We start from the raw sequence: 22,875 nt of genomic DNA, 5'->3' as shown, positions 1-22,875 counted from the left end.
TCTAGACTCTCATGGAAACTTCAGTTCAATATTTCTAGATCAACCTTGTAGATTTGCATTCACTTGTAATATATCTAGCTTCCAACAATATAGATTCCTTACCCTAGAATATTCACAATATCTAAATCAATTCCAGGTGTAGAAGCTTTAGTTGCATTACCATTCTTAGGTCTTGTTGATGTGTGTTTTATGACCCACCAAACAATATGAGTATCTTTTCCTTTCTTGAACAAAGTCATGTGTATGTTAAGATAACAAGAAGATCATACGATGTCTCCAAGGTTCATTTTATTCATTGCCACAGAAGACAAATGTGCAACCTATTTCATTTAGCTAGAGATCCAATGTGAGGGACACAATCAAAATGTTATTCTTTGAATCTTAAAATTTATCGATTGGTTGAGCTTTAACAATTGCAGTGTCAAGGTCTCCCTTAAATTCCTTCCTAATCAAAGACACCCATCCATTATAAGTTTTAAGCATATCTACATCGTAGGAATTCTCTCTTTCTACTGGCAAGAAACATAAAAGGGGGACTATCATATATGATTCTCCTTGATTTGCAAAATGATGTTCATGTCTAATCTCTAGATATGTATGACACCAAAAATGCAATGGAGTTGTAATACATGCAAATGCCTTGTTGCTTTGTATCACACCTTCCTTTAACAAGAGTGGACATTTTCCTTTAATATTTTACTCCCCACTTTAATATTTTACTCCCCACAATATGCGCTCAAAAAGTTTTCGAACCTTCACAATTGTTGTTACTTGTCTTTACCCCAAAACTATTTCCATCCTCTACAATTTTTATCACTATGCCTGATCAATTGCAAATGTTTGTAGTCCACTCTCAAATATGAATATCGTCATTGTGTAAGATTAGTGCTATTGTGGCCCTTATCTTTCTTCAAAATTCTCCTCATTAACATTAATATGTGTCATGGATTGTTCTTTTGTAATTTCCTTACTAATAATGATTTTGTAATAACATGTACTGGATTGGATCAAAAATACTAAACTTAGACTAATGGTAATATCGTCAAACAATTGTTATGAAATCAAGTCCTTGAATAACCATGTTATTGACATGCTACTGTAGTGATTACTAACAGAAATGATATGCAATAGTTTTATTAAACTAAAAGAAAATTGTGTTCTTTCAATCAAATTCCTAGTTGGGGTTCAATAACTCAATACTGCAATAAGGGATTATAGATTTGCTAACAAATCAATCAGTTGTGGTACAATGTACTAATGATAGATTTTGTTTCCAACTTCAAGAAAATGAACATACAATGATTGAGTGTGAGCAATAATTAACATACAGTCTCAAAATTGGAGTGAGTATCAATTGGAGGACCAATTTAACCCAGAATATAATCCTAACATCCACATCTTGGTCTTAAATGTCATCTACAATCTGTAGTATACTGGACTCGACTGCATTAATCTATCAATCCTTTCTTATGATGTCCCTACAGTTGGAGTACTAATATATGACCGGTCTAGATGTGGTGACATTTCACAATGTCGAGTTGTTATTCTGTGTCACCTCCAAGCATACAACTATCCTTGCAGATGCACTGTCCTCTATTAGGTATTCCTGTTATCACCCCCGACCTACAACTTATGTATGGACACTCACATGTAGGTGTTAATATGAAGCTAACCTGATTGTTGTTCAATCCCCCATATCTACTATGTCCTCAACTTGGTATTATGATACTAACCCACGTTGCTTTAATCCAACTGAACTTGAAGAAGATACTTATGTAGAAACTACTCTTTTGTTGTAGATGGATTCCTCAACTTTGCTTGTTGTCCAACTCCAACTTTTCTAGTTAACATCCCGGAGTTATAATTATGTGAGATCAAGACATCATTCCAGTCCTTAGTTTTGAAAGGGTAATGTGAGAACCAAGTTTGTGTCCAGTCTCACCTTTTTCCTTAAGGGGTTCCCTCCTTAGGAAATATCTAGTCACATTTAAGCAACCATTAGGATTTTGTAGAAATATCATATATTTGTGTGTTAATCCCAATGCAAAAGGCTTCCTTTTATCACCTCGAAGTGTGGGGAGCTACAAACAACTGAGCAATGTGGGATAAAAGTAATAAAGTACTTTACCTTGCAATCCAATAAAATAAAGTGACTAAAACCTTAGGATTTCCCATTAAAATCTCCTCAATTGAAACCCAAACTCCTGTGACTGGCTAGTATACTGAAACATATGTTGTTAGCCTATCCGGATGGAAAGATAGACCAAGTGCCATTAACTAGCGTAGAGAAGGGAACAATACAGTCCTCTCTTCCCAGGATTGCTTGCCCTCAAGCAATCTCAATGTCAGATGTTATAAGATTGACTCGCTTTCTCAAGTAGCATCCTCATAAGGTAAATCCTTCCAGTGAATCAAATATTCCTTGATGGCCCTATTACACGCTTCCTCTCTTTGACCTTCATCACCTCTGGTGGAACTAATACAAGCTTCCCTTCCTCATCGAGAGGAGGCAACTTCGTGGATGGCACTGTATGCTGGCCAATCGCCTTCTTGAGACATGAAACATGGAACACGTTATGAATTCTATTGTTCTCAGGTAAATCTAGCTCATAGGCGACCTTTCCAACCCTCCTGGTAATGCAATATGGACCAAAAAATTTGCGTTGTAGTTTTTGAGACCCACTCTTCTTCAAGGGACTCTGCCTGTATGGTTGGAGACGGCGGTAAACCACGTCACCCATCTAAAAACTTTGCTCAGTCCGATGGCGATCAACGTACATCTTTTGCTAATTCTAGGCCTGTAGAATATTCTCTCAAATAGATCTAAGGATATCCTATTGACCCTATATCCAATCCCCTACAAGACATCACCTATTGTCTTGCAAAGCCAGGTCTACAAATGACAGGGGTTCACTGCCATAGAGAGCATGAAATGGAGACATCTAAATGGACATTGGTAGGAAGAGTTGTAACTATACTCTCCTAAATACAACCACTTAAACCCAGTCTCTCTGATGTTTGCTACATAGCTTCGAAGATAACCTTCCACCCATCTGTTAACTATCTCAATCTATCCATCCGTCTGGGGGTGATAACTCGTGTTGGGTGTCAATTCCGTGCCAGTCAATCTGAACAATTCCTACTAGAAAATGCTAAAGAACTTACTATCCCTATCGCTCACAAAGGTGTGAGGAAGACCGTGAAAATGAAAAACCTCCTGAAAGAATAATTCAGCTACCTACAAGGCTGACCAATCTGCAACTATGGAAAAGAAATGAGTGATCTTTGTTAATCTATCCACCACCACAAAAATAGAATCCTTGCCCTGCACCTTAGGCAACCCTGTAATAAAATCCATAGAAATAGACTCCCATTTCTATGTCAAGATGGGGAGAGGCTGTAATAATCCGGCTGGAAACTCATGCTCTAACATGTTCTGCTGACAAGTCTGACACTCCCTGATATGTTGGAGGACATTGTCCTTAAGGCCCTTCCATGAGAATCTTTCCTTGACCTATCTATAGGTTTTGAAGAACCCTGGGTGACCGGCTGATGGGGCACCATGTAGAGTTTCCATAATTTTTCATTGAGTTTAGACCCTGGTACGTGGTAAATCTGATCCTTGCAGTAAATCTCATCATCCATTACCTTATACCTGCTGTCTTGAAGTTGTCCATCCATAATCTGGCATGCTTGAGCATTCTTAGAATACTCAACCAACAACTGAGACTTCCAATCTACTGAAATCTCAAATATAGCACAACATTCTGCTATTAAGGGTCTTTTGTAAAGTGCATCAACAACTATATTGTTCTTACCTTTGACGTACTCAATGTCAAAATCATATGCCTGAATCTTGCTGACCCACTTTTGTTGTCTCTCATTAAGATCCTTTTGTTCTAGGAAGTAGCACAAACTATTGTGATCTGTTCTAATTATGAATTTTCCCCCCACTAGGTACTGTCTGAACTTGGCTAGAGCATGCATAATAGCCAACATCTCCTTATCATAAGTGGAGTACAATCTCTTGCCATACTTGAGCTTCCTGCTCTCATAAGCAATCGGATGCCTATCCTACATGAGCATCATGCCAATACCACTCCCTAAAGCATCACACTCCACAAAAAACGGCTGAGAGAAATTCGGTAGTGCCAAGACTGGGCATGTGCTCATCACCTATTTGAGCCTATCAAAGGTCTCCTCTGCCTCTGTTGTCCATCTGAAAGCCCCTTTCCATGTGAGGTCAGTGAGGGATCCCCTTTCCATGTGAGGTCGGTGAGGGGAGCCGCTATCTGAGAGAAACCCTTAGCAAACCTCCTATAGTAAGAGAAAAGACCCATAAAGCCTCTCAAGTCTGATACATTCCTCAGTGGTGGCCAATCTAGGATTGCCTGAATCTTTTCTTGATGCACCTTTACCCCATTTGCACCAATCACATGACTAAGGTAGAGGATCTCAGTCAATCTAAACTCACATTTGGACTCTTTTGCAAACAAGGTGTGCTCCTCCATGATACTGAGTACCACATCTAGATGTTCTAATTGCTCCTCCCAATTTCTATTGAAAAACAATATGTCGTCAAAAAATACTAATACGCTCTTCCATAGCTGCTTATGAAAAATGTGATTCACACGACTGAAATGTAGCTTGCACATTAGTGAGTCCAAATGGCATAACCAAGAACTTGTAATGACCATAATGACATCAGAAGGATGTCTTATGCACATCCTCCTCGCTAACCTATATTTGATGGTACTTCGATCTGAGATCTATCTTTGAAAAGTAAACTGCCCCATGTAACTCATCTAGAAGTTCATCAATGCGAGGAATTGGGTACCTGTTCTTGATGGTCCTCTTGTTGAGATTACAGTAATCAATACACGTGTAGGGTGTCATCCTTCTTCACCAATACAACTGAAGAAGCAAAAGGACTAGAGCTAGGCATGATGTATCCCATGTCTAGAAGCTCCTTAATCATCTTTTCTGTCTCCTCCTTGCAATGCCTGGGATGACAATACGATGTCATGATGACAAGTTTGGCACCCTCCTCCAACTCTATGATATGCTCAAACCCTCTATCTGGGGGAATACTTGGAGGTATGTCCTCCAAAACCCTCTTGTGCTTATCAAGCATTGGTTGAATGTCAATGTGAAGTTGTTGTCCTAAGTCTAAGGTAGCCTTAGAGGAAATGAAACAGTGTGCTTCCCACTCCATGTCATCATGCCTCATAATGGCCTCCATCCTGTAGGCTGAAATCAACCTAGGCTCCCCTTCTGGCATAGCCTTGAGGATCACATGTTAGCCATCCTGTAAGAACTCCAATTGCATCTTCTCATGATCAACCGTATATCTGCCTATGGTCTGTAACCACTGTCTCTCCAACATGGCATCTAGTCCATTTAAATCCACCACATAAAATCTGCCTCAAGAAGGAAATCATCAAAATGAATCAGAAGTCTTGACACCTTCTCTACGCATTGCAATCTCTCACCTCCTACCACCCTAACCTCAAACTCAGGTATGTCGTCAATCTATAACCTCCTCTCAATAACCCATCGTGAGCTTATGAAGTTATGCGAGGCACCTGTATCCAAGATACATATAATATGTTGTCGTGTAACAATTCCTTTCAAACAAAATGGATGTCTCGTGGGATCGCTAGAAAGTGATGCTATGATAGGAGGTTGCCCCTGGGTACCTTCCTTCTTCTTCCCTCTTGGTGATCGGTCCTCATTCTCCTCCTCATCACTACCATCAACGTCATTGCCCTCCTGCTACTCATCATCCTCTGAAAGCACCTCTACATAATATATCTTGCCTTTGCCAAGGCATCTATGATCCAATGTCCATGGCTCTCTGCAAGTGAAGCATAGCTTCTTCCTCCTGAGTTTATTTCGTGTCTCAAAGTCCATCCTTGCGAGGTGTAGCCTTATGCTGGTTTTTGTTCTTTTGGAAAGAAGTGGTCCTTGTATACGTCTTCTTAGGAGTGTTGTAATATCGAAGAGAGTGACTCTAGGTTGTGAGTGATCTTAATAGCATCATCTAGAGTGTTTGGTTTAAGTACCTTAACCAAATCTCTATATCTATCCTGTAAACCCTCAATGAACAATATTACTTTACACTATTCTATCATGTCAAGAACTATTACTAAGATCCGCTGGAACTCATCAATGAAATCATCTAGAGATCCACCTTGTCATACCTATGCCAAATCCCTGTAATAAACCTCTATATCCTTCATGTCAAAGTGAGTAGTCAACTTAGAGCTGAAAGTCTCATATGATGTAATGAGATCATGATCATGGTAACCAACCTGTGGTGCCACCAATCATAAGCCGCTCCCTCTAAGTGCATTGTGGAAAATCTAATGGCTTTCGTCTCTAACATAGGTTTGAGTATTAGGTACGTGTCTAGCTTGTGAATCCAAGCTCTCACAGATGTCTTATTGCTGCCATCGAAAGTAGGGAGAGAGAATTTGTTCATAGCATGTTTTAAGTCTTTGTTTGGTGCTCTAGGCCTCCTATCCTACTGATGTCTATCTAACTCCCTTTTCTGAATTAGATATTGGACAAAGGACATATTTTGTTTAATAGGATTAGGAAACAAATCTCATTCATCATACATTGCCATAACACTGTCCAATAGTAAATTTGGTGTAGTTGTTGGTGTTGCCTCTTCCTCTACATTAAAAACTGGCATTAAAGGACTATCAATGTTTCGTATGGGAGCCCTAATAGCTCGGAGTGATCCAGCTACACTATTACCTCCACTGTGATGGCTTGGAGCTCTCCTATTAACAAGGGCTAATTGTTGTATATTAACTGCAAGTTGTTGAAGCACATTAGCTATGTTATTCTGCCCATTTCTAACAGCCCACAATATTTCCCTTACTTCTCTGTCCTATTCAGTTTCATTATGTGCCATTTGAATGTTGTTTACCTATTTACTTTGTTCCACCTATTCCTCTATTCCAAAAATCAATTCCTCATCCACTAAGTAACTATCCTCAATATCAATTTGTTTAGACGACCCTGCTTGTCTGGTTGGAGGTGACTATAATTATGAAGTTTTTCCTCATACCTCGCTATCATTTTATTTTCCGTTTAACCCACAAGATGGCATGACCTATAACCTCTGCTATTTTGGGTCAGAAATATTGAACTAGGACTAATGGTAATATCGCCAAACAACTGTTATGAAATCAAGTTCTTGAACAACCATGTCACTGAAATGCTACTATAGTGATTACTAACAAAAATGATATGTAATATTTTTTTAAACTAAGAAGAAAATTGTGTTCTTTCAATCAAATTCCTAGTTGGGGTTCAATAACTCAACATTGCAATAAGGGATTATAGATTTGCTAATAAATCAATCAGCTGTGGTACAATGTACTAATGACAGATTTTGTTTCCAACTTCAAGAAAATGAATATATAGTGATTGAGTGAGCAATAATTAACATACAATCCTGTTAATGGAATGTATCAACTGGAGGACCGATTTAACCCAAAATATACTCCTAATGTCCACGTCCTAGTCTCAAATGTCGTCTGCAATCTCTAGTATATTGGAATCGACTACATTAACCTATCAATCCTTTCTTCTAATGTCCTTGCGGTTGGAGTACTGATATATGACTGGTCTAAAGGTGATGACATTTCACAATGCCGAGCTACTATTTCGTGTTATACAACTATCCTTGTAGATGCACCGTCCTCTATTAGGTATTTCTATTATTACCCCTGACCTACAACTTCTGTGTATGGGCACTCACGTGTGGGTGTTAATATGAAGCCAACCTGACTATTGTTCAATCCCCCCTATCTGCTACATCCTCAACTTGGTGTTATGAGATACTAACCCATGTTGCTTCAATCCAATTGAACTTGAAGAAGATACTTACATAGAAACTACTCTTCTACTATAGATGGATTCCTCAACTCTCCTTGCCATCCAACTCCAACTTTTCCAGTTATAATTATCTGAGACCAAGACATCATTCCAGTCCTTAATTCTAAAAGTGCAATGTGAGAAGCAAGTTTGCGTCCGGTCTCACCATTTTCCTTAAGGGGTTTCGTCCTTAGGAAATATCCAGTCACATTTAAGCAACCATTAGGATTTTGTAGAAATATCATATATTCGTGTGTTAATCCCAATGCAAAAGGCTTCCTTTTATCACCTTGAACTATGGGGAGATACAAATAACTGAGCAATGTGGGATAAAAGACTATTTCGTCTTTTAGTTACTTAAGTTAATTTGTCCTAAGGTAACTTTAAATAATAAAGTACTTTACCTTGCAATCCAATAAAATAAAGTGACTAAAACCTTAGGATTTCCCATTGAAATCTCCTCAACTGAAACCCAAACTCCTGTGACTGGCTGGCATCCTGAAACATATGTTGTTAGCCTATCTAGATGGAAAGATAGACCAACTAAGCGCCATTAACTAGCGTGAAGAAGGAGACATTACAGATTTTCATGCATAGCTCTATTCAAACTTTTCCCTAAAGTTCCATAATCACCATGAATAAGAGCTATGAGATATTAGGCCTTCTTGATAAACATATCCTTGGCATTTGAGGAGATGAGGAGCTATATGATAGGGCTAAGGGCTTTCCACTTTCCAAAGCAAAGGTCATTGTCATGTGTGCAATCTTTGTTAATGACATCTGCAATAGCCTCTTTTCCTCCCGATGACACACTTTGTGGGAGAATCGCCTCGCCAGAGTACATTCCTTGATTGAGTGCTTCAATTTACACGAGCTGCGAAATGAGTTGTGTGTAAACATTTTTTGCATTCAAGGTGAAGTTCCTTTTCTCTTGCCTTTATCTCCTTCTAACATTCATTTGTTCCATGAAGTTTGTGTTGCGAGTGTTTATCACCGTCAACCTTGCTTTCCCTCCTTGCAACAAATTTATGGCATTCACTAACCACTTGTTGCACGTAGGGTATTGCAAACACACAAAGCACTCTTGAAGATCAAATATTAATGAAATATTTTGCATGAGAATTAAGTTTTGAAGATCCAAATCATCTTCATGATACTTCCAAACCTTTTTCACTCTACATTCTTTCCATAGCCTATCAATTTCTTAGACATGTTGACTTCACAATTATGAGTCAAGAAGCCGGGAACAAAACCCACCACATGATCCCATCTAAACATATCACTTCTCAGTTGCAATAAACAAAACCCTCAGAGATTAAAGCTAGAGCCACCGGGGAAAAAAAACACAAAAGGGGGCCAAGCGAACTAGGCAACAGAGAGGGCCCCATTTTGATGGGGCGACATGTGACTAGGTCACAACAGGTTTGTCCTCATATAGATGCTAGAAATCGTAAGATTCCTAATTCTCATGGAATGATGAATTCCAAAGTGAAAAGAGTGTTGAAGCCAATTACTAATTGGATAGCTGACATCATTGTCTTGTAACTTGCAAATGGAAGAAATCAAACATTTCATATTGATATGGATCACAAGCTTGCTGATCCAATAGCCACACTATACTTGCTGATCCAATAGCCATACTATACTTAAAACCAATAGTTCGTAAGCTTGGACACAAAGTATTCAGTGAGAACTCTGAAAATCTTCTACAAAAACTGGGCAACTTAGAAAGTACAAAAAATTAAGATCTCTTAATGAAACATATTTTGTTTGCAAAATTCAATTACAACATATATAAGATTATAAGTCATCATCTTGAAAGAGAAAATGCATAGTTTAAAAAACATGTCAAAAACATGCTTCAACCAGCATTTTACGGACATTGGCATTTTTATCCCTTTTTTTTTCTACAACTATAAAAATGCAAGAGTTGTAAAAACTTGCCTGCCAAAAATAAAAATTGAAGTGCTCAGCAACTCAGAGAGTACTCGCAAAGTTTGTAAACTATGCTTACAACAATCTATTCAAGAATCCAAATTAATATTCTAGAATTTAGTTTCCAGGTACGTAGAGATAATTCTCAAATCACATCTTGCATGGTTGTGAATATATCTTCAATTGAAATGCAATATGCCTACCCTTGCACAAGATCTGCCACTTAACCAGTACAGCATGTTGGTATATATGATATAGTCCTCAAATTTCCTTGCTTCTAACATGTTCTTTGACACTTTCTCATTAAAAAGGGTCCTATATCAGACCCTGGTAAATGACAGAAAAGTTAAAATTTAAAACTGTAAAGGTGACAAGAACGGAGGTTCAAAATGCTCACCTTGCTCCTTCAGAACGATCAGCTAAAAGCAACAAAGCAAAACTTCCTACGTCACTGTAGGTTATGTTTCTTCCCTTGCAAAATTCGACCATGCATATAAATATAATTTCTCAGGTTAATGTTCTTTGATTCCAAGTTAATCAAGTTTACTTGCTTCTGGCTTAATTTCTGTAATTATTTTGCAATTCAAGTCTACACCCACAAAAATTATAGCACAAATGCTCCACACCAAGCCCATGGATTGAAGTAAATAGTTTGTATGAAATTGAAAGCTATAAATTCTTAGGAGACTACCAGCACGGACCAAGTGTCAGCATAAATAGTGAGATCATCATAAATTGTGAGAGAGCAACTTAAAGCACAAAGCCTTGAACGAGATGACGTGAAATGCTTAAAATGCTCTTCCATAATTTTCTAAAACATGCAAAAGGAAAATTGAATGTCCCTCCAAATCAAGGTTCTGTGCTTCCAATTAAACTCTCAAAGGACATCAAAGGATACTCGTAAACTCACTGTGGAGTATATATTAATATAAAACACTCACTAGAAATACAAGAATATCTTGAAAAAGTCTTCCAAGAAATAGACTACAATATGTATTCCCAAGAATTCTATTTGGTCGCCTGAGCAATTATATTGCTCAATGAACTAGCTTGTTCTTTGGCACTCTCCACCAAAGAATCCTGCGGCAGACAAAGATTTCCTTAAAACATCAGCGACCACTTTTAGCTTATGCAATGTCAAAGCATAGACGAACTTTTAATCTCCAGTAACTTACAAACTCTAGAACCAGAAGTCAATTATTAGTACCTGAGCAGCTATAACTCGTCCAATGGTCTTCTTGCTTGGCTCTAGAAGCTCTCCGGCAATCAATAGCTCGTCTAATATGTAGTAGGCCTAACAGAAATTTCAAAACATACAAGCTAAGTCTTAAACAATACATTAGATACACAATATCTCAATTAATTTATTTATGACTATCTTAGTTTGCCTAGCTTTGAATACTAAACTAGATGAAATTGAAATACACTAAAATGAGTACCTACTTTATGAAAGTTGAAGATAAGATCCAACTCACAAACCTGCAAGCATATATAAATAAACATTTTAGATGATCTACATTTTAGATGCCAATTGATAAAAGATCTGGTATCATACGTGGTTTGATCCTTACTAAAGCTTTGGAGATCTACCGACTAAGACAAATATTCAGACTGACTCACACTGCCAAAGTAGCGGTCAAGAATCTCCACATAGTGATGGATTATCTCAAGGATCTCCAGCTCGTTATCCTCCCCATCAATGCACATGCAAAAATACAAGCTAGCATATCTACAACATAAAAAACAGTGAGATTCATATAGCAAGAGAGGCCATTGAACAGGATTGTCATGCCTTTTGTACATCAATGATTAAACATCAAGATATGATTAGTTTGGTTAGGCTCATCGCACATGGATGGGGAGCCCCCTAAAAAGAATTTGAAGGAATTTTATGCAAAAAATAAAATGCTCTTATTGCGTACTTGCTCTGCTATTTAGAATTATATATTCTACAGCACATCATTACTGTGCCACAGGTAAATTCCTCAAGGTTAGTATATCCATTATAAACCCAATTTCTATTAATACATGAACTATATCAATTATAGAAGCTGAAACAGTGAAAACTCCATTGCAATTATTTACATTACTACTTTATTGCCTCCTATTTAGAGTGATTGAAGATTTGAATTCCTCAATCTGCCAGGTCTACATTAAGCACTACGTTGGGTATTGGCACATCTATGAAAGGATAATTTTGCAGTAACTAATTGTCAATCTTGACCAATATTGTTGAATTCTTTTCATTCAAATTTTCATTGCATCAATTTGACACCTATTGAATATTTGAAGATGTTGTCCAAAAAGACAAATTGTGCCAATTTACAAGACGTTGACCCTACCATATTGTGATCAATTATTTCCTTGATAAGCATGTTACTGTCATGTGGAGCTTCCGGGAGCAGTCTTCTGGTTATGTGCAGCTTTTCGAATGATCTTCAATATATTTCTGTTGGACACAGTAATGAGCCCTGCTGGCTCTATGCTGGTAGATTGATTTTTGCTTTGGAAAATTTGCAATTTTTTTGTGCTTTTTTATATATATGTTCTTTTTTGTTTCTTCAGAATTTGAAAGGAAAACAACGCATAGAAATTGAATGCAATTCCAAACTTGCGCAGTAACTTTATTCACCGTGGTCCGTGAGAACATATGCAAATATTTACCATGCTGATAGCTAAATGATGCAACATTATTTATTTCAGAGTTAATAGGGAACCTGGCAAGTCAAAATGCTAACGTTGCACACACTTGCAGCTACCAGACTTTGATTTGATATTGATGATGGTGTTGGCTATGAGTCACATGGCCCCAAAATTAGTCAAACTCACCTCCTCACAAAGGAAAACAGCCTGTAAATGCAGATCACAGCCCTGCTAGAATTCTAATACTGCCCAAACCGGATCAAGAGAACCCCTAAAGTGGCTGTCACAAATTAAGTCAAATTCGGCCCAGAAAATCAGAACTTTTGGTCGTCCATATATACTCAATGAATAGCAGAAAATGTGATCAATCTTCAGCATGAATCGATCCCATAAACACCAGTCCAAATCACAGCAGTATTAGCATCAAGAAAAACACAATTTATTGGTATTAATATCCAATTCAAAGTGTGTAAATCAGAAAGGAATCCACAATTCCTCCAGCAATAACTCCTTAAACCCTGAAAATCTTTGAAGTTTAAACTCACAAAATCATAACTAATATAATGAATAAATCAAAACTAGAAGCTTGCTTGTATAACAATTAAGGCCAAAATCTTCTTCAACACACCAATGGCTAATAGCTTCTTCCATACACTTTTCACTTATATGCAAACTTTGTTTTGTGGTTGCATATTTGAATTTTGAAATATAGTTACTCCATGTACCTTAGAATTAATACCTTGGCATAGGCTTCCATGAATTAATCAAATAAATGGCCCCTTCCAATGATGACCCAACTCTCAACTTAAGTGAAATTATAAAGTTATATTATAACTTTATACTAAGCCATTTAATGATTTAATAATGATTTGGTCACTAAAATAATAACTCCCAAAATACATATCATTTTAACATAGCATCTGAAACAGGAGTCACACCTATTATTCCTCAATGTGACCAAATGCACTTTCTAAAAAGAGAAAGGGTCCCTCTCAATCATTACCAAAATTAATAGTAAGTACATGAAATGAAGTCCAATTAGAGCCAAACGAAGACCAAATTGGAAAATACTGAATTGTGAAGAAGACAAGACCCTCCCATAATCATGCCTCTACCTCAGAAGACCCTCTACGCACAATAATTCCCCTACAAGGATCACAATAATAGGCTAATCCCTCAAACTCTGATGCTAGTGAAAATTGGGACATTATAGATGCATGTTAATATGTTCCAGCATCTTGGTGTAATTGTTACCTACATCGATGAGAGGTCAATTATAATCTTTAATTAATCAGTGGTTAGGCATTGTCTACTCACACTATCACTATAATTCATATACAGACAAACTTTTGACTAAAGTTAAAATTGTTAGCAAACTTGTCATTGATATCAAAGGGTTGCAGACCAAACAAATGTATTCATACACAGTGTACAGTTTGCATTTTAGATATAGAAGTTATTGGATTGGGATTTGCTTTACTAGTTTTCTATGTTCATGTCAGTTTCAAAACTGCTTCTGAATTTCAGTTTATTATGTAGATTTTCTGGTTATCTTTATCAGTGGTTTGATCAAGATCTTCAGGAATTCCTTTACCTGTCAACAAAATGAAGCTTATATGCTCAAGGTTGCCAAGGTTCACAAACTGGCAGGTATTTTTTCCAGGAAGGTTATTTTCAACTGCAGATTTGATGTTGATTTGCTCATTTACAAAGCTTGTTGCTTTCATAGAAACATAATGTCATGGAAAATGTTCATATGACCAGGTGATATTGATGGTCTTAATGAGATCAGTGTGTTTGAATACTAACAATCGTTACAAATATGTTCAACGAAAGATCTAAGACATTGCTGATATCAAGCTTTTTTCTTTGATTGCTCCAATATTATTACTTGAAGAAGACAAGAATGGCCAGATGATTTATTGAAGTGAAACTATTGAATAATTGATGGGAATTGGTGATAGATTTTGAGGAGGTATCAGATCAATATATTGAAGGCAATTGAATCAACAATTGGTGATCTGCTGATCACAAAACAAACCAAAATACAAAAGCCCCAGCTTGTCTTGAAGAAATGAGAGGTAGGACATCTATTAAATAGAAAACCGAAAGGGAGGTAACATTATGCAATTCAACCATTTTCACCAACAATACAACTAAAATAATAAATAGATGCAACTATCAACTATAAATGTAAATACATATGACCATATATTTCATATGGAGCTATAAAGTCAATGAGGACTGCAAGATCAAGAAAGACAGCCCAGATGTTGTCATTCTCCACTATAATGATCATTGGGAAGAACATGTAGTAGATCTCATAGCTTCTAGAAGCTCTCACAAACTAGAGCCTTTGTGAAGATATCTACAATCCAATCATTTGTACTGCAGTAGACAATATCAATCAAACCTTGTTGAACCAATTCCATGATATAGTGTGATGTTCTCAATATGTCTGGTTCTACTATGAAATACTGGATTCTCTGTCATTTGTATAGCACTCTTGTTGTCACAATAAAACAAGGTAGGTTCATTTTGTATAAGGTACAAGTCTTCTAGCAGTCTTCTCAACCATACAATTTGACAAGTTGTCGATGTTGCAGTTTTGTATTCTTCCTCTACTATAGAAAGTAATATTGTTGGTTGTTTCTTGGACTTCCAAGACAATAGTGCAGAACCAATGCTAAAAGTCTAACCAGAAGTAGTCCTATCATCCAAAAAACCTGCCCAATTTAAATCTATATAGCCAAAAAATCTACTATCCTCTGAATGCTGAAATTTGAGATCATAAATCTGTTGGCAATATGGTCAGCATTCCCCTTGGGATTCGTGACAAGGGACTAACCACCTCCTATGGATTCTATACGTCTAGCGGTAGTATCGAGCATTGATAAGCCGATCAGCTGGTGCAATGGCAAACACACTTGTAACAAGTGGTATGAGAGCTTGGTCACAAGTTTGAATCCCCTCGGGTAATGCTAAGGGGGAGATTGTTGAGAAAATGGTCAATGCTCCCCTTGGGATTTATGACAAGGACAAACCGCTTCTTGTGGATTCTATAAGTCTAGTGGTTGTATCGGGTATTGATAGGTCAATCTTTTGGTGCTACAACAACCCCACTTGTAACAAACTCAATGTCCCTTTAACATACCTGAGAATCCTTTTAGTAGCATTCTAATGTGTTTCCTTAGGCTCTGACATGAACCTAGAGACCCAACTCATTGCATAAGTGATATTTATATGAATAGGATTTAAGTGGATCAAACTTCCAATCAGATTTATACGTAGTTTTGTACACCCATCTTGTACTAAAATTTTCCTTGCTAGGAGGTAATCGAACCAAATCCCATGTGTAATTCCTTTCAATTTTATCTTTTATATTATTCATTGCTTTAATCCAGTCTTCTTTTTCTTGAGCTTGTTCAAGAGGCTCATTATTTCCATGATTTGAGTCATCTATGCAAAATACACTTTTGTTTGTGACCTTGTCATTTTTTCAATAATTTGAATCCAACATAAGAGTTTATGGATGCTTCAACATACTTCTTTTCATTTCAACAATTGTCTTATTCTTCCTTTCAGCAACTCCATTTTGTTGTGGCGTGTAGGAAGTAGTGAACTCACTCTTGATTCCATGATTTTAAAAAAAATCAGAAGTGTACTCAACTCCATTGCTAACTCTACAAAAATTTTAAATAATTACTCATTTTGTAACCATACAATACACCCGAGTTTTTCTTTAGTAGTCATAAATGAAGGTTTGAAAATACTTGGATTTGTTCAATGAAGGTATTTCCATAGGACCACACAATTGTATGGATTATTTAAAGATGTTCTTTAGCTCTACTAGATTTTCCAATAGAAAATTTTATCCTATGTTGTTTGCCAACAATGCACTTTTAACACCTTGTTTGTATCTTCAATGAATGGTAGACCTTTAACCTTTTTTAATGTTTTGAGTAAAATCAAACCATTAAAACTAAGATAACCATATTTTTTGTGCCAAATTTTACTTTCATTCATTTCACTAGGCCTTAGTATTTGATTCCTGTGAGAGAAATAAAGAGGAAACATCCTATCACCAGTCATTTTGCTCTTGCAACAACTACATTCCTTTTGAATCTATCTGTTATTATGCACCCATTCTTATCAAAAGTCGCTTGATAATTTTGCTCTAACATTTTTTCCAAGAGATAACAAATTCTTTTTGAGTGTTGGAATCTATAGTATTTCATTGATATGTTTCATTTCACCATATTTTGTTGTAACTGCATTAGTACCCTTAAATTTGCTTCCATGAGAATTATTATCTCCTAGTACTACTCTACTTTGATGCTTTTGATCCAAATTGACAAATAGATGCTCATTAGATGTCATATGTGAAGAATATCCAAAGTCTATATACCACAAATTATTTTCACTGACATTTGTATTGATGCAAGAAATGAACAAATTTTGTTCATCTTCAATAGTGTTATGAGCACTTCTCTTTTCCATTTCACTTTGTTTACTCCAACATTCTGAAGCATACTGTCCAAATTATTGCAATGAAAGCATTGGACATTTCTTTTACTAGTTTCTCCCCCATTACTTCTACCTCTTCCTCTTCCTGCTCCTTGGAAGTTGCTATTTCTTCTTTTGAAATGATTTCCTCTTCCTCTAGAATCGCTAGATTCACCTTTGTACCCTTTCTCATTGTTGTCAGGACTTTTACTATGATTCTTGAAGAATACATTTCTTTCTCCTCTTATATTTGTTTTAAAGGAAAATGTGTTCTCTAATCTGTCTTCATTACTTTTTATCTATGTTACTAGATTCGCACCCTAGAGCTCAGGTCCGGGTCCGGATTCGAGCCCAGGTCCGGGCAGGGTCCGCATTTTGGCTTGCGGGTCATCCTGGGTCTGTGCTTCACGGACCCGGGATGACCCGCAAGCCAAAATGCGGACCCTGCCCAGACCTGTTGCGGCCCCAAGTGAATCCAGGCGGACCCGCGGCAGGTGGGGCCAAAAAGTGGCCTAAAAAAGCATTAAAATTATTTTTTTTGCCAAACCCTAAAGTAAGGCCTATTAGATGTATTTCATTCATCTAATCTCTCATTTGCTTTGTCATTTTGCTCTCTCATTTTGGTGTGGCCATTTTGCAAGTTTGAAGAGAAGGTTGTAGAGATTGTTTGTGGAGTCTCAAATCCTTCAAATAATCAGTGCTGAGTGTTCCAGGTATGCATTTGATCCTTCCTTTTGCTTCTTTCGTAGTTTGTTTTTAGTTTTTTAAATTTTTTATATTTATTGTTCTAAATTTTTATCAAGTTTTGTATAAGTTTTGAATTTTTTTTTTAAATTTGTTTTTATAGATTGCAAGAATTCAAGAATGAGTAGTTAGGGTTCAGTGGGTGGGGTGGGATCCCAAAGATTTAAAATTGATAAAGGCTCTCCTTTGTGGAAGTATACAACAAGAATTGAGCAATGTGCTGGTGGGGGAGGGTATATATGGAAATGCAATTTTTGCCAAAACCAATAAAGAAGTTCCTATTTTCGGGTTAAACATCATTTGATAGGTCCACCAGGTCAAGGGATTTCCATGTGTGAGGGGCCCCCAGAGGGAGGTACAAAAGGGTTGCCGGCTCCTCAAATAGCAAGCATGTTAAAAGAACAAGAAGAGGCTGATAGGTTAGTGTCAAAGGCAAAAAAAGATAAGTCAAAGCAAATACCACCAACACCACCCTCTCAAACAATTAGTAAACCACATCCCTTCCTACCTACCCCATCTATGGATGAAGATGAAATAGAAACACCCGCATCCCGCAAGAGAGGCCCATTAGATACGGCATTTGAAAATGACAAGAGAGAAATTGCTGACATAAAGGTTGGGTCTTGCCTCACTACAAATGGTGTTTCATTCAATCTAGTGAGATCCCCTTATTGGAGAGAGATGGTGAAAGCAATAAATGATGCACCTCATGGTTACCAATCCCCTGGATATGAAAAGTTGAGAACCACCATATTGCATAAGGAGAGAAAGAATGTAGAAAACCTCCTCAAACCAATAAGAGATTCTTGGATCCAAACGGGGGTGAGCATTGTCTCTGATGGATGGAAAGATTGCAAAAACCGTCCATTAATAAATGTGATTGCTGTTTGCCCCAAGGGGCCAATGTTTTTGAAGGCGGTTGATTGTGAAGGGCAAGTAAAGGATGCAAATTTTATTGCCCAACTTCTCATTGAATCCATAGAGTCCGTGGGAGTTGACAATATTGTCCAAGTAATAACGGACAATGCTAAAGTTTGTAAGGCTGCAGGTGCTTTGGTAGAAGCACGATATGAGCATATCTTTTGGACACCACGCACTGTCCACACCTTGAACTTGGTGATGAAAACAATGGGCAGCCAAATTGAATGGATGAAAAATGTGTATGAGGAGGGTGAGCAAATCCAAATGTTTGTGACAAACCACCATATGTCACAAGCAATTTTCAGAACTTTCTCCCGCTTGGAATTATTGAAGGTAAATTTTAAACTTTATTTAGCTTCATTTATCATATTAATTTTTGTGTCATACTTTACAAAATTTAATACATATTCTTAAATTTTTGTGTTATCAACTTATCATATTAACTTACAATTTGAATTAACATGGTAATAGGTTGCTGAAACAAGGTTTGTAGACAACTTGTGAGGGTGAAAGAGGCATTGGGTCAAATGGTTATTAGCAACAAATGGGGTGGATGGAAGCAAGCTGATACAGAAAAGGCCAAAACTGTAAAGGATTTGATCTTGAGTGATAATTTTTGGAATAGGGTGGAATATGCATTAGAACTCACTGAGCCCATCATGTCTATGCTTCGGTATGCCGACACGGATAAGCCTTGTTTGGGGAACATATATGATGCCATGGACTCTATGCTAGAAAGAATGAAATCAGTAAGTTTAAATTTTTATACAATACTTCATCCTTGTTTATTGAGAGATTTTGATTTTTGATTTTAATTAAGTTATTAACACTACATCAAGATAACTTACATGTACATCATTTGACATCCCAGGTCATTCAGAGGAGAGAGCAGGATCCTGATACCTTGTACACTAAGGTGGAGAAAATTGTTCTACATCGTTGGAACAAGATGACTACACCTTTACACCTCTTGGCATATGCACTTTCTCCTAGATATTATAGCAGTGAGATACTTGCTATTCCTGGTAGAGTGGCACCATATAGAGATCCTGAAGTTGCTGCTGGGTATAAGAGGGCACTTAACAGGCTCTTTAGTGATCCTGATGTGGCATCAAATGTTAGGAGAGAGTTTGTTGATTTTGTCTCAAGGAAAAATGCAGAGCCTAATGCAATCAATGACCAAAGTAAATTGGATGCCATTGGATGGTGGTACTTACATGGGGAAAGTTACATGTACCTCCAACCTCTTGCCATTAAGATCTTGTCACAAGTATGTATTTAAGTTTTTTTTCCTTTTCTTATGGCCACTTAGCTTGTCGAATTAGCACTATTAAATTCCTATTGTATTGTAAAATTACTTAGCTAATTTTTAAAAATTTGTTGGTTGTCTCTCTAGGTTGCAAGCTCTTCTGCTGTTGAGCGGAATTAGAGTACATACTCCTTTATCCACTCAGTGAAGCGTAACTGGTTGGGTTCGAAGAAAGCAGAGGACTTGGTATTTATTCACAACAACTGGCGCCTCTTATCACGCAAGGATCCAGGATATAAGAAGGGACCAGAGAAGTTGTGGGATGTACTACCTGAGACTTCTAACTTGGATATGACTGTCCAAGATATATCTAGAATTGCCTTGCTAGATGTTGAGGAGGACGAGGAGGAGGATGTGGCTGCATTTGGGGCTAGTGGAACTGGTTTGGGTTCCAATGATGTGGAAAATGTCGATGATATAGATGAGGATGAAGCCATTGATCCCTCATATTTTGATGACCCATTTGACCCTTGAAGGGCATTTGTATCTTTGATAAACTATATTTAAACATTTGTCATTGACTCATTGAGTCATTTATGATTTATCACTATGTTTCACAGTTTCAAACTTTATTAAGTCATAATTTATTATCTATCAATCTGATGAAGTAGTCTATGTTTTGAAATTCCATTTTGCATTTTAGTAATTCAATGTATGATTTTATTTACAACATTAGCATAGATTAATGAGTGAGTATTTAATGTTTATCTTTGACATTTGGCATTGATCAATAATCGAGTAACATTGATATATTCAAACTATGGAATGACTTAGTTTTACTTTTACAACTATATGAGTTTATATTTTTTTTGCATATATATATATATATATATATACTAACGAACCCACCCACGAACCCAAATGGGAAAAAAAAAAATTGCCCGAACCCACGAACTGAACCCCGAACCCGAACCCGTCCCCGAACTCGAATCGGCAACTTAGCTTTTTATTCTTTCTTCATAAGTTAACAAAATCCCACTTAATTCATCAATTTTCATACTTGAGAGATCCTTAGATATCTCAATTTTAGAGACAAAAACTTCAAATTTTGGAATCAACCTTTTCAAAATATTCTCAATGGCATGCTTGTCATCTACATCTTCCCCTAGTACTTTCATCTAACTCACTAGACCTTCTACCTTCATTAGAAATTCATTAATAGATTCGTTGGTTATCATCTTGACGGTTTCAAAGTTTTTAACATTTTTCTCATTGTTTGTAATTCAGCAATTTGTGCAACATGATATGCATTACTTTGTATTTTTCATGCTTGCTTGTAACGAACAGCACCTCTTATCCTAGGAAAAACAACTTGAGCGACTACACCTTGGATTAAGAATAAAGTTTGATTATCTTTCATTATTTTTTTTTGTATTCCCTTTTTTGTTGGTCATTTAAATCCATTTACATCTGCTATGTCAACATATTAGTGTTGAACAATACCCTACGAATCCTTAGATTTGAGTAGAGTTTGCATTATAGTACACCAAAATGCCAAATTGGCCCATTCAAAGACAGGAATCAACACATTAGATATTACATTACCTGTCATGTTTGCCATAAAAACATGCACAATGACCCAAATGCTCAACACAAATTCAAAAGAGAGCTTTGCAAATGAATACTCTAGTGGCTAATTCCATTGGGACTCACACATAAAATGTTCCATTTTTAAATTATTTTATTTGAGAAACAAGTGTTGGTTAACACTGATAGTTGATGTAGGAGTATCCTGGGTGCAAGTACAATCTTGCATCACCCAAGAATATTAGGGGCTTATCTTTGTACATAGTTACTATTTCTGAAAATTTATTATTTTTAGTAAGTCATTTGTTTGAGCTAAAAAAATTATAATTTTTCCCTAGAGGTTCACTTTATTACAAGCTAGGGTTGTCATCACACCAAAAGATCGACTTGTACATGCTCGATACAACCACTAGACTTATAGAACACAAGAGGAGGCTAAGTCATGTCATGAATCCCGAAGGGAAACGCTGGTGGTCAGTCCAACAACCCCCCCTTAGAGTTACCCAAGAATATTCGAGCCTATGACGAAGCTTTGATGCCACTTGTTACAAGCTAGGGTTGTCGTTGCACCAAAAGATGTACTTATCAATGCTTGATACAACCACTAGACTTATAAAACACATGAGACAGTTAAGTCATGTCATGAATACCGAAGGGGAATGTTGGCATTTAGTCCACCGTAGTTTGGTTATATGAACCTACCAGTAAAGTTTCATTAAAAGATCAAGTCTAATTTTGACAATATTGAAAATTATCAGTTTTGGCAATATTGAAAATTATCAGTTTTGGCAAAAGAGTTAAAAACTTTGAATTCGGAGTTGAAGGCTTTAGGGGATCTGAAAAGAGATCAAACCCTCAACTGGTTGGCACTTTGCTAGGCACTGTTTTAGAGCACCTCCTACCATTTCCAAAATAGGGTTATAATAGCCAATTGAGTCAATGGGTCAAGAATTTATTAGAATAATCTTTAATGCTCACTATTGTAGCTTATTGTAAATATTAGAATGTTTCTAATATTTAGGTGTAGTCTAGAATAGAATGTTTCTATTCTATTCTAATCTCCTTTAGTATATATTGATCGTTTTGATCTCTGTTTAATCAATCAAGTACTCAGCCATTTACATTTGTAACATGGTATCAAAGCCAGTGCTTCAAATTTTTTCGAAAAATTCATAATTTATATTTGAAATTATTTGTTTTTGGAATTATTTCTAATCTTTCACAAAAACCCGTCTAGGGTTTCTATTTCTTGTATCATCTATTCGAATCAAGGGTCTGCAAAATCCCAGCTAGGGTTTCAGAGTAAAAGGTCTACGAATTCGTGTGGAAAAACGGCGTATTTTCTTAGGAGTTTTGTTTTGAAAATCACAAATTTGCCAAATAGCATCTGAAATACG

General features: G+C 36.7%; 2 protein-coding genes across 3 annotated transcripts in view; both read right to left on the bottom strand.

Annotated features, from left to right (window-relative positions):
- Positions 1–2,411: 2,411 nt before the first annotated feature.
- On the bottom strand, positions 2,412–2,741 carry LOC149568818 (uncharacterized). Its single transcript, XM_089816781.1, has one exon. The coding sequence runs from the start codon at positions 2,739–2,741 to the stop codon at positions 2,412–2,414; it is 330 nt and encodes a 109-aa protein (XP_089672907.1).
- A 7,725-nt stretch (positions 2,742–10,466) lies between these two features.
- Positions 10,467–22,875, bottom strand: part of LOC149568817 (AP-1 complex subunit sigma-1-like) — a 133,242-nt gene continuing 120,833 nt past the window's right edge. For both annotated transcript variants that reach the window (XM_089821698.1, XM_089821699.1), the window contains 4 exons: positions 11,449–11,557; positions 11,272–11,307; positions 11,036–11,122; positions 10,467–10,908 (listed from right to left, as the gene is read on the bottom strand). In XM_089821698.1, the coding sequence (XP_089677824.1) occupies positions 10,837–10,908; positions 11,036–11,122; positions 11,272–11,307; positions 11,449–11,557 (304 nt within the window). In that variant the 3' untranslated portion in view covers positions 10,467–10,836. The remainder of the gene's footprint in view (positions 10,909–11,035; positions 11,123–11,271; positions 11,308–11,448; positions 11,558–22,875) is intronic.

This window comes from Cupressus sempervirens, chromosome 3 (assembly GCF_028749045.1).
Source record: "Cupressus sempervirens isolate cs-2001-9-10 chromosome 3, ASM2874904v1, whole genome shotgun sequence".
Taxonomy (NCBI): domain Eukaryota; kingdom Viridiplantae; phylum Streptophyta; class Pinopsida; order Cupressales; family Cupressaceae; genus Cupressus; species Cupressus sempervirens.
The sequence above is the reverse complement of the archived record's forward strand: the minus strand, read 5'-3'. Positions and strand labels throughout refer to the sequence as shown.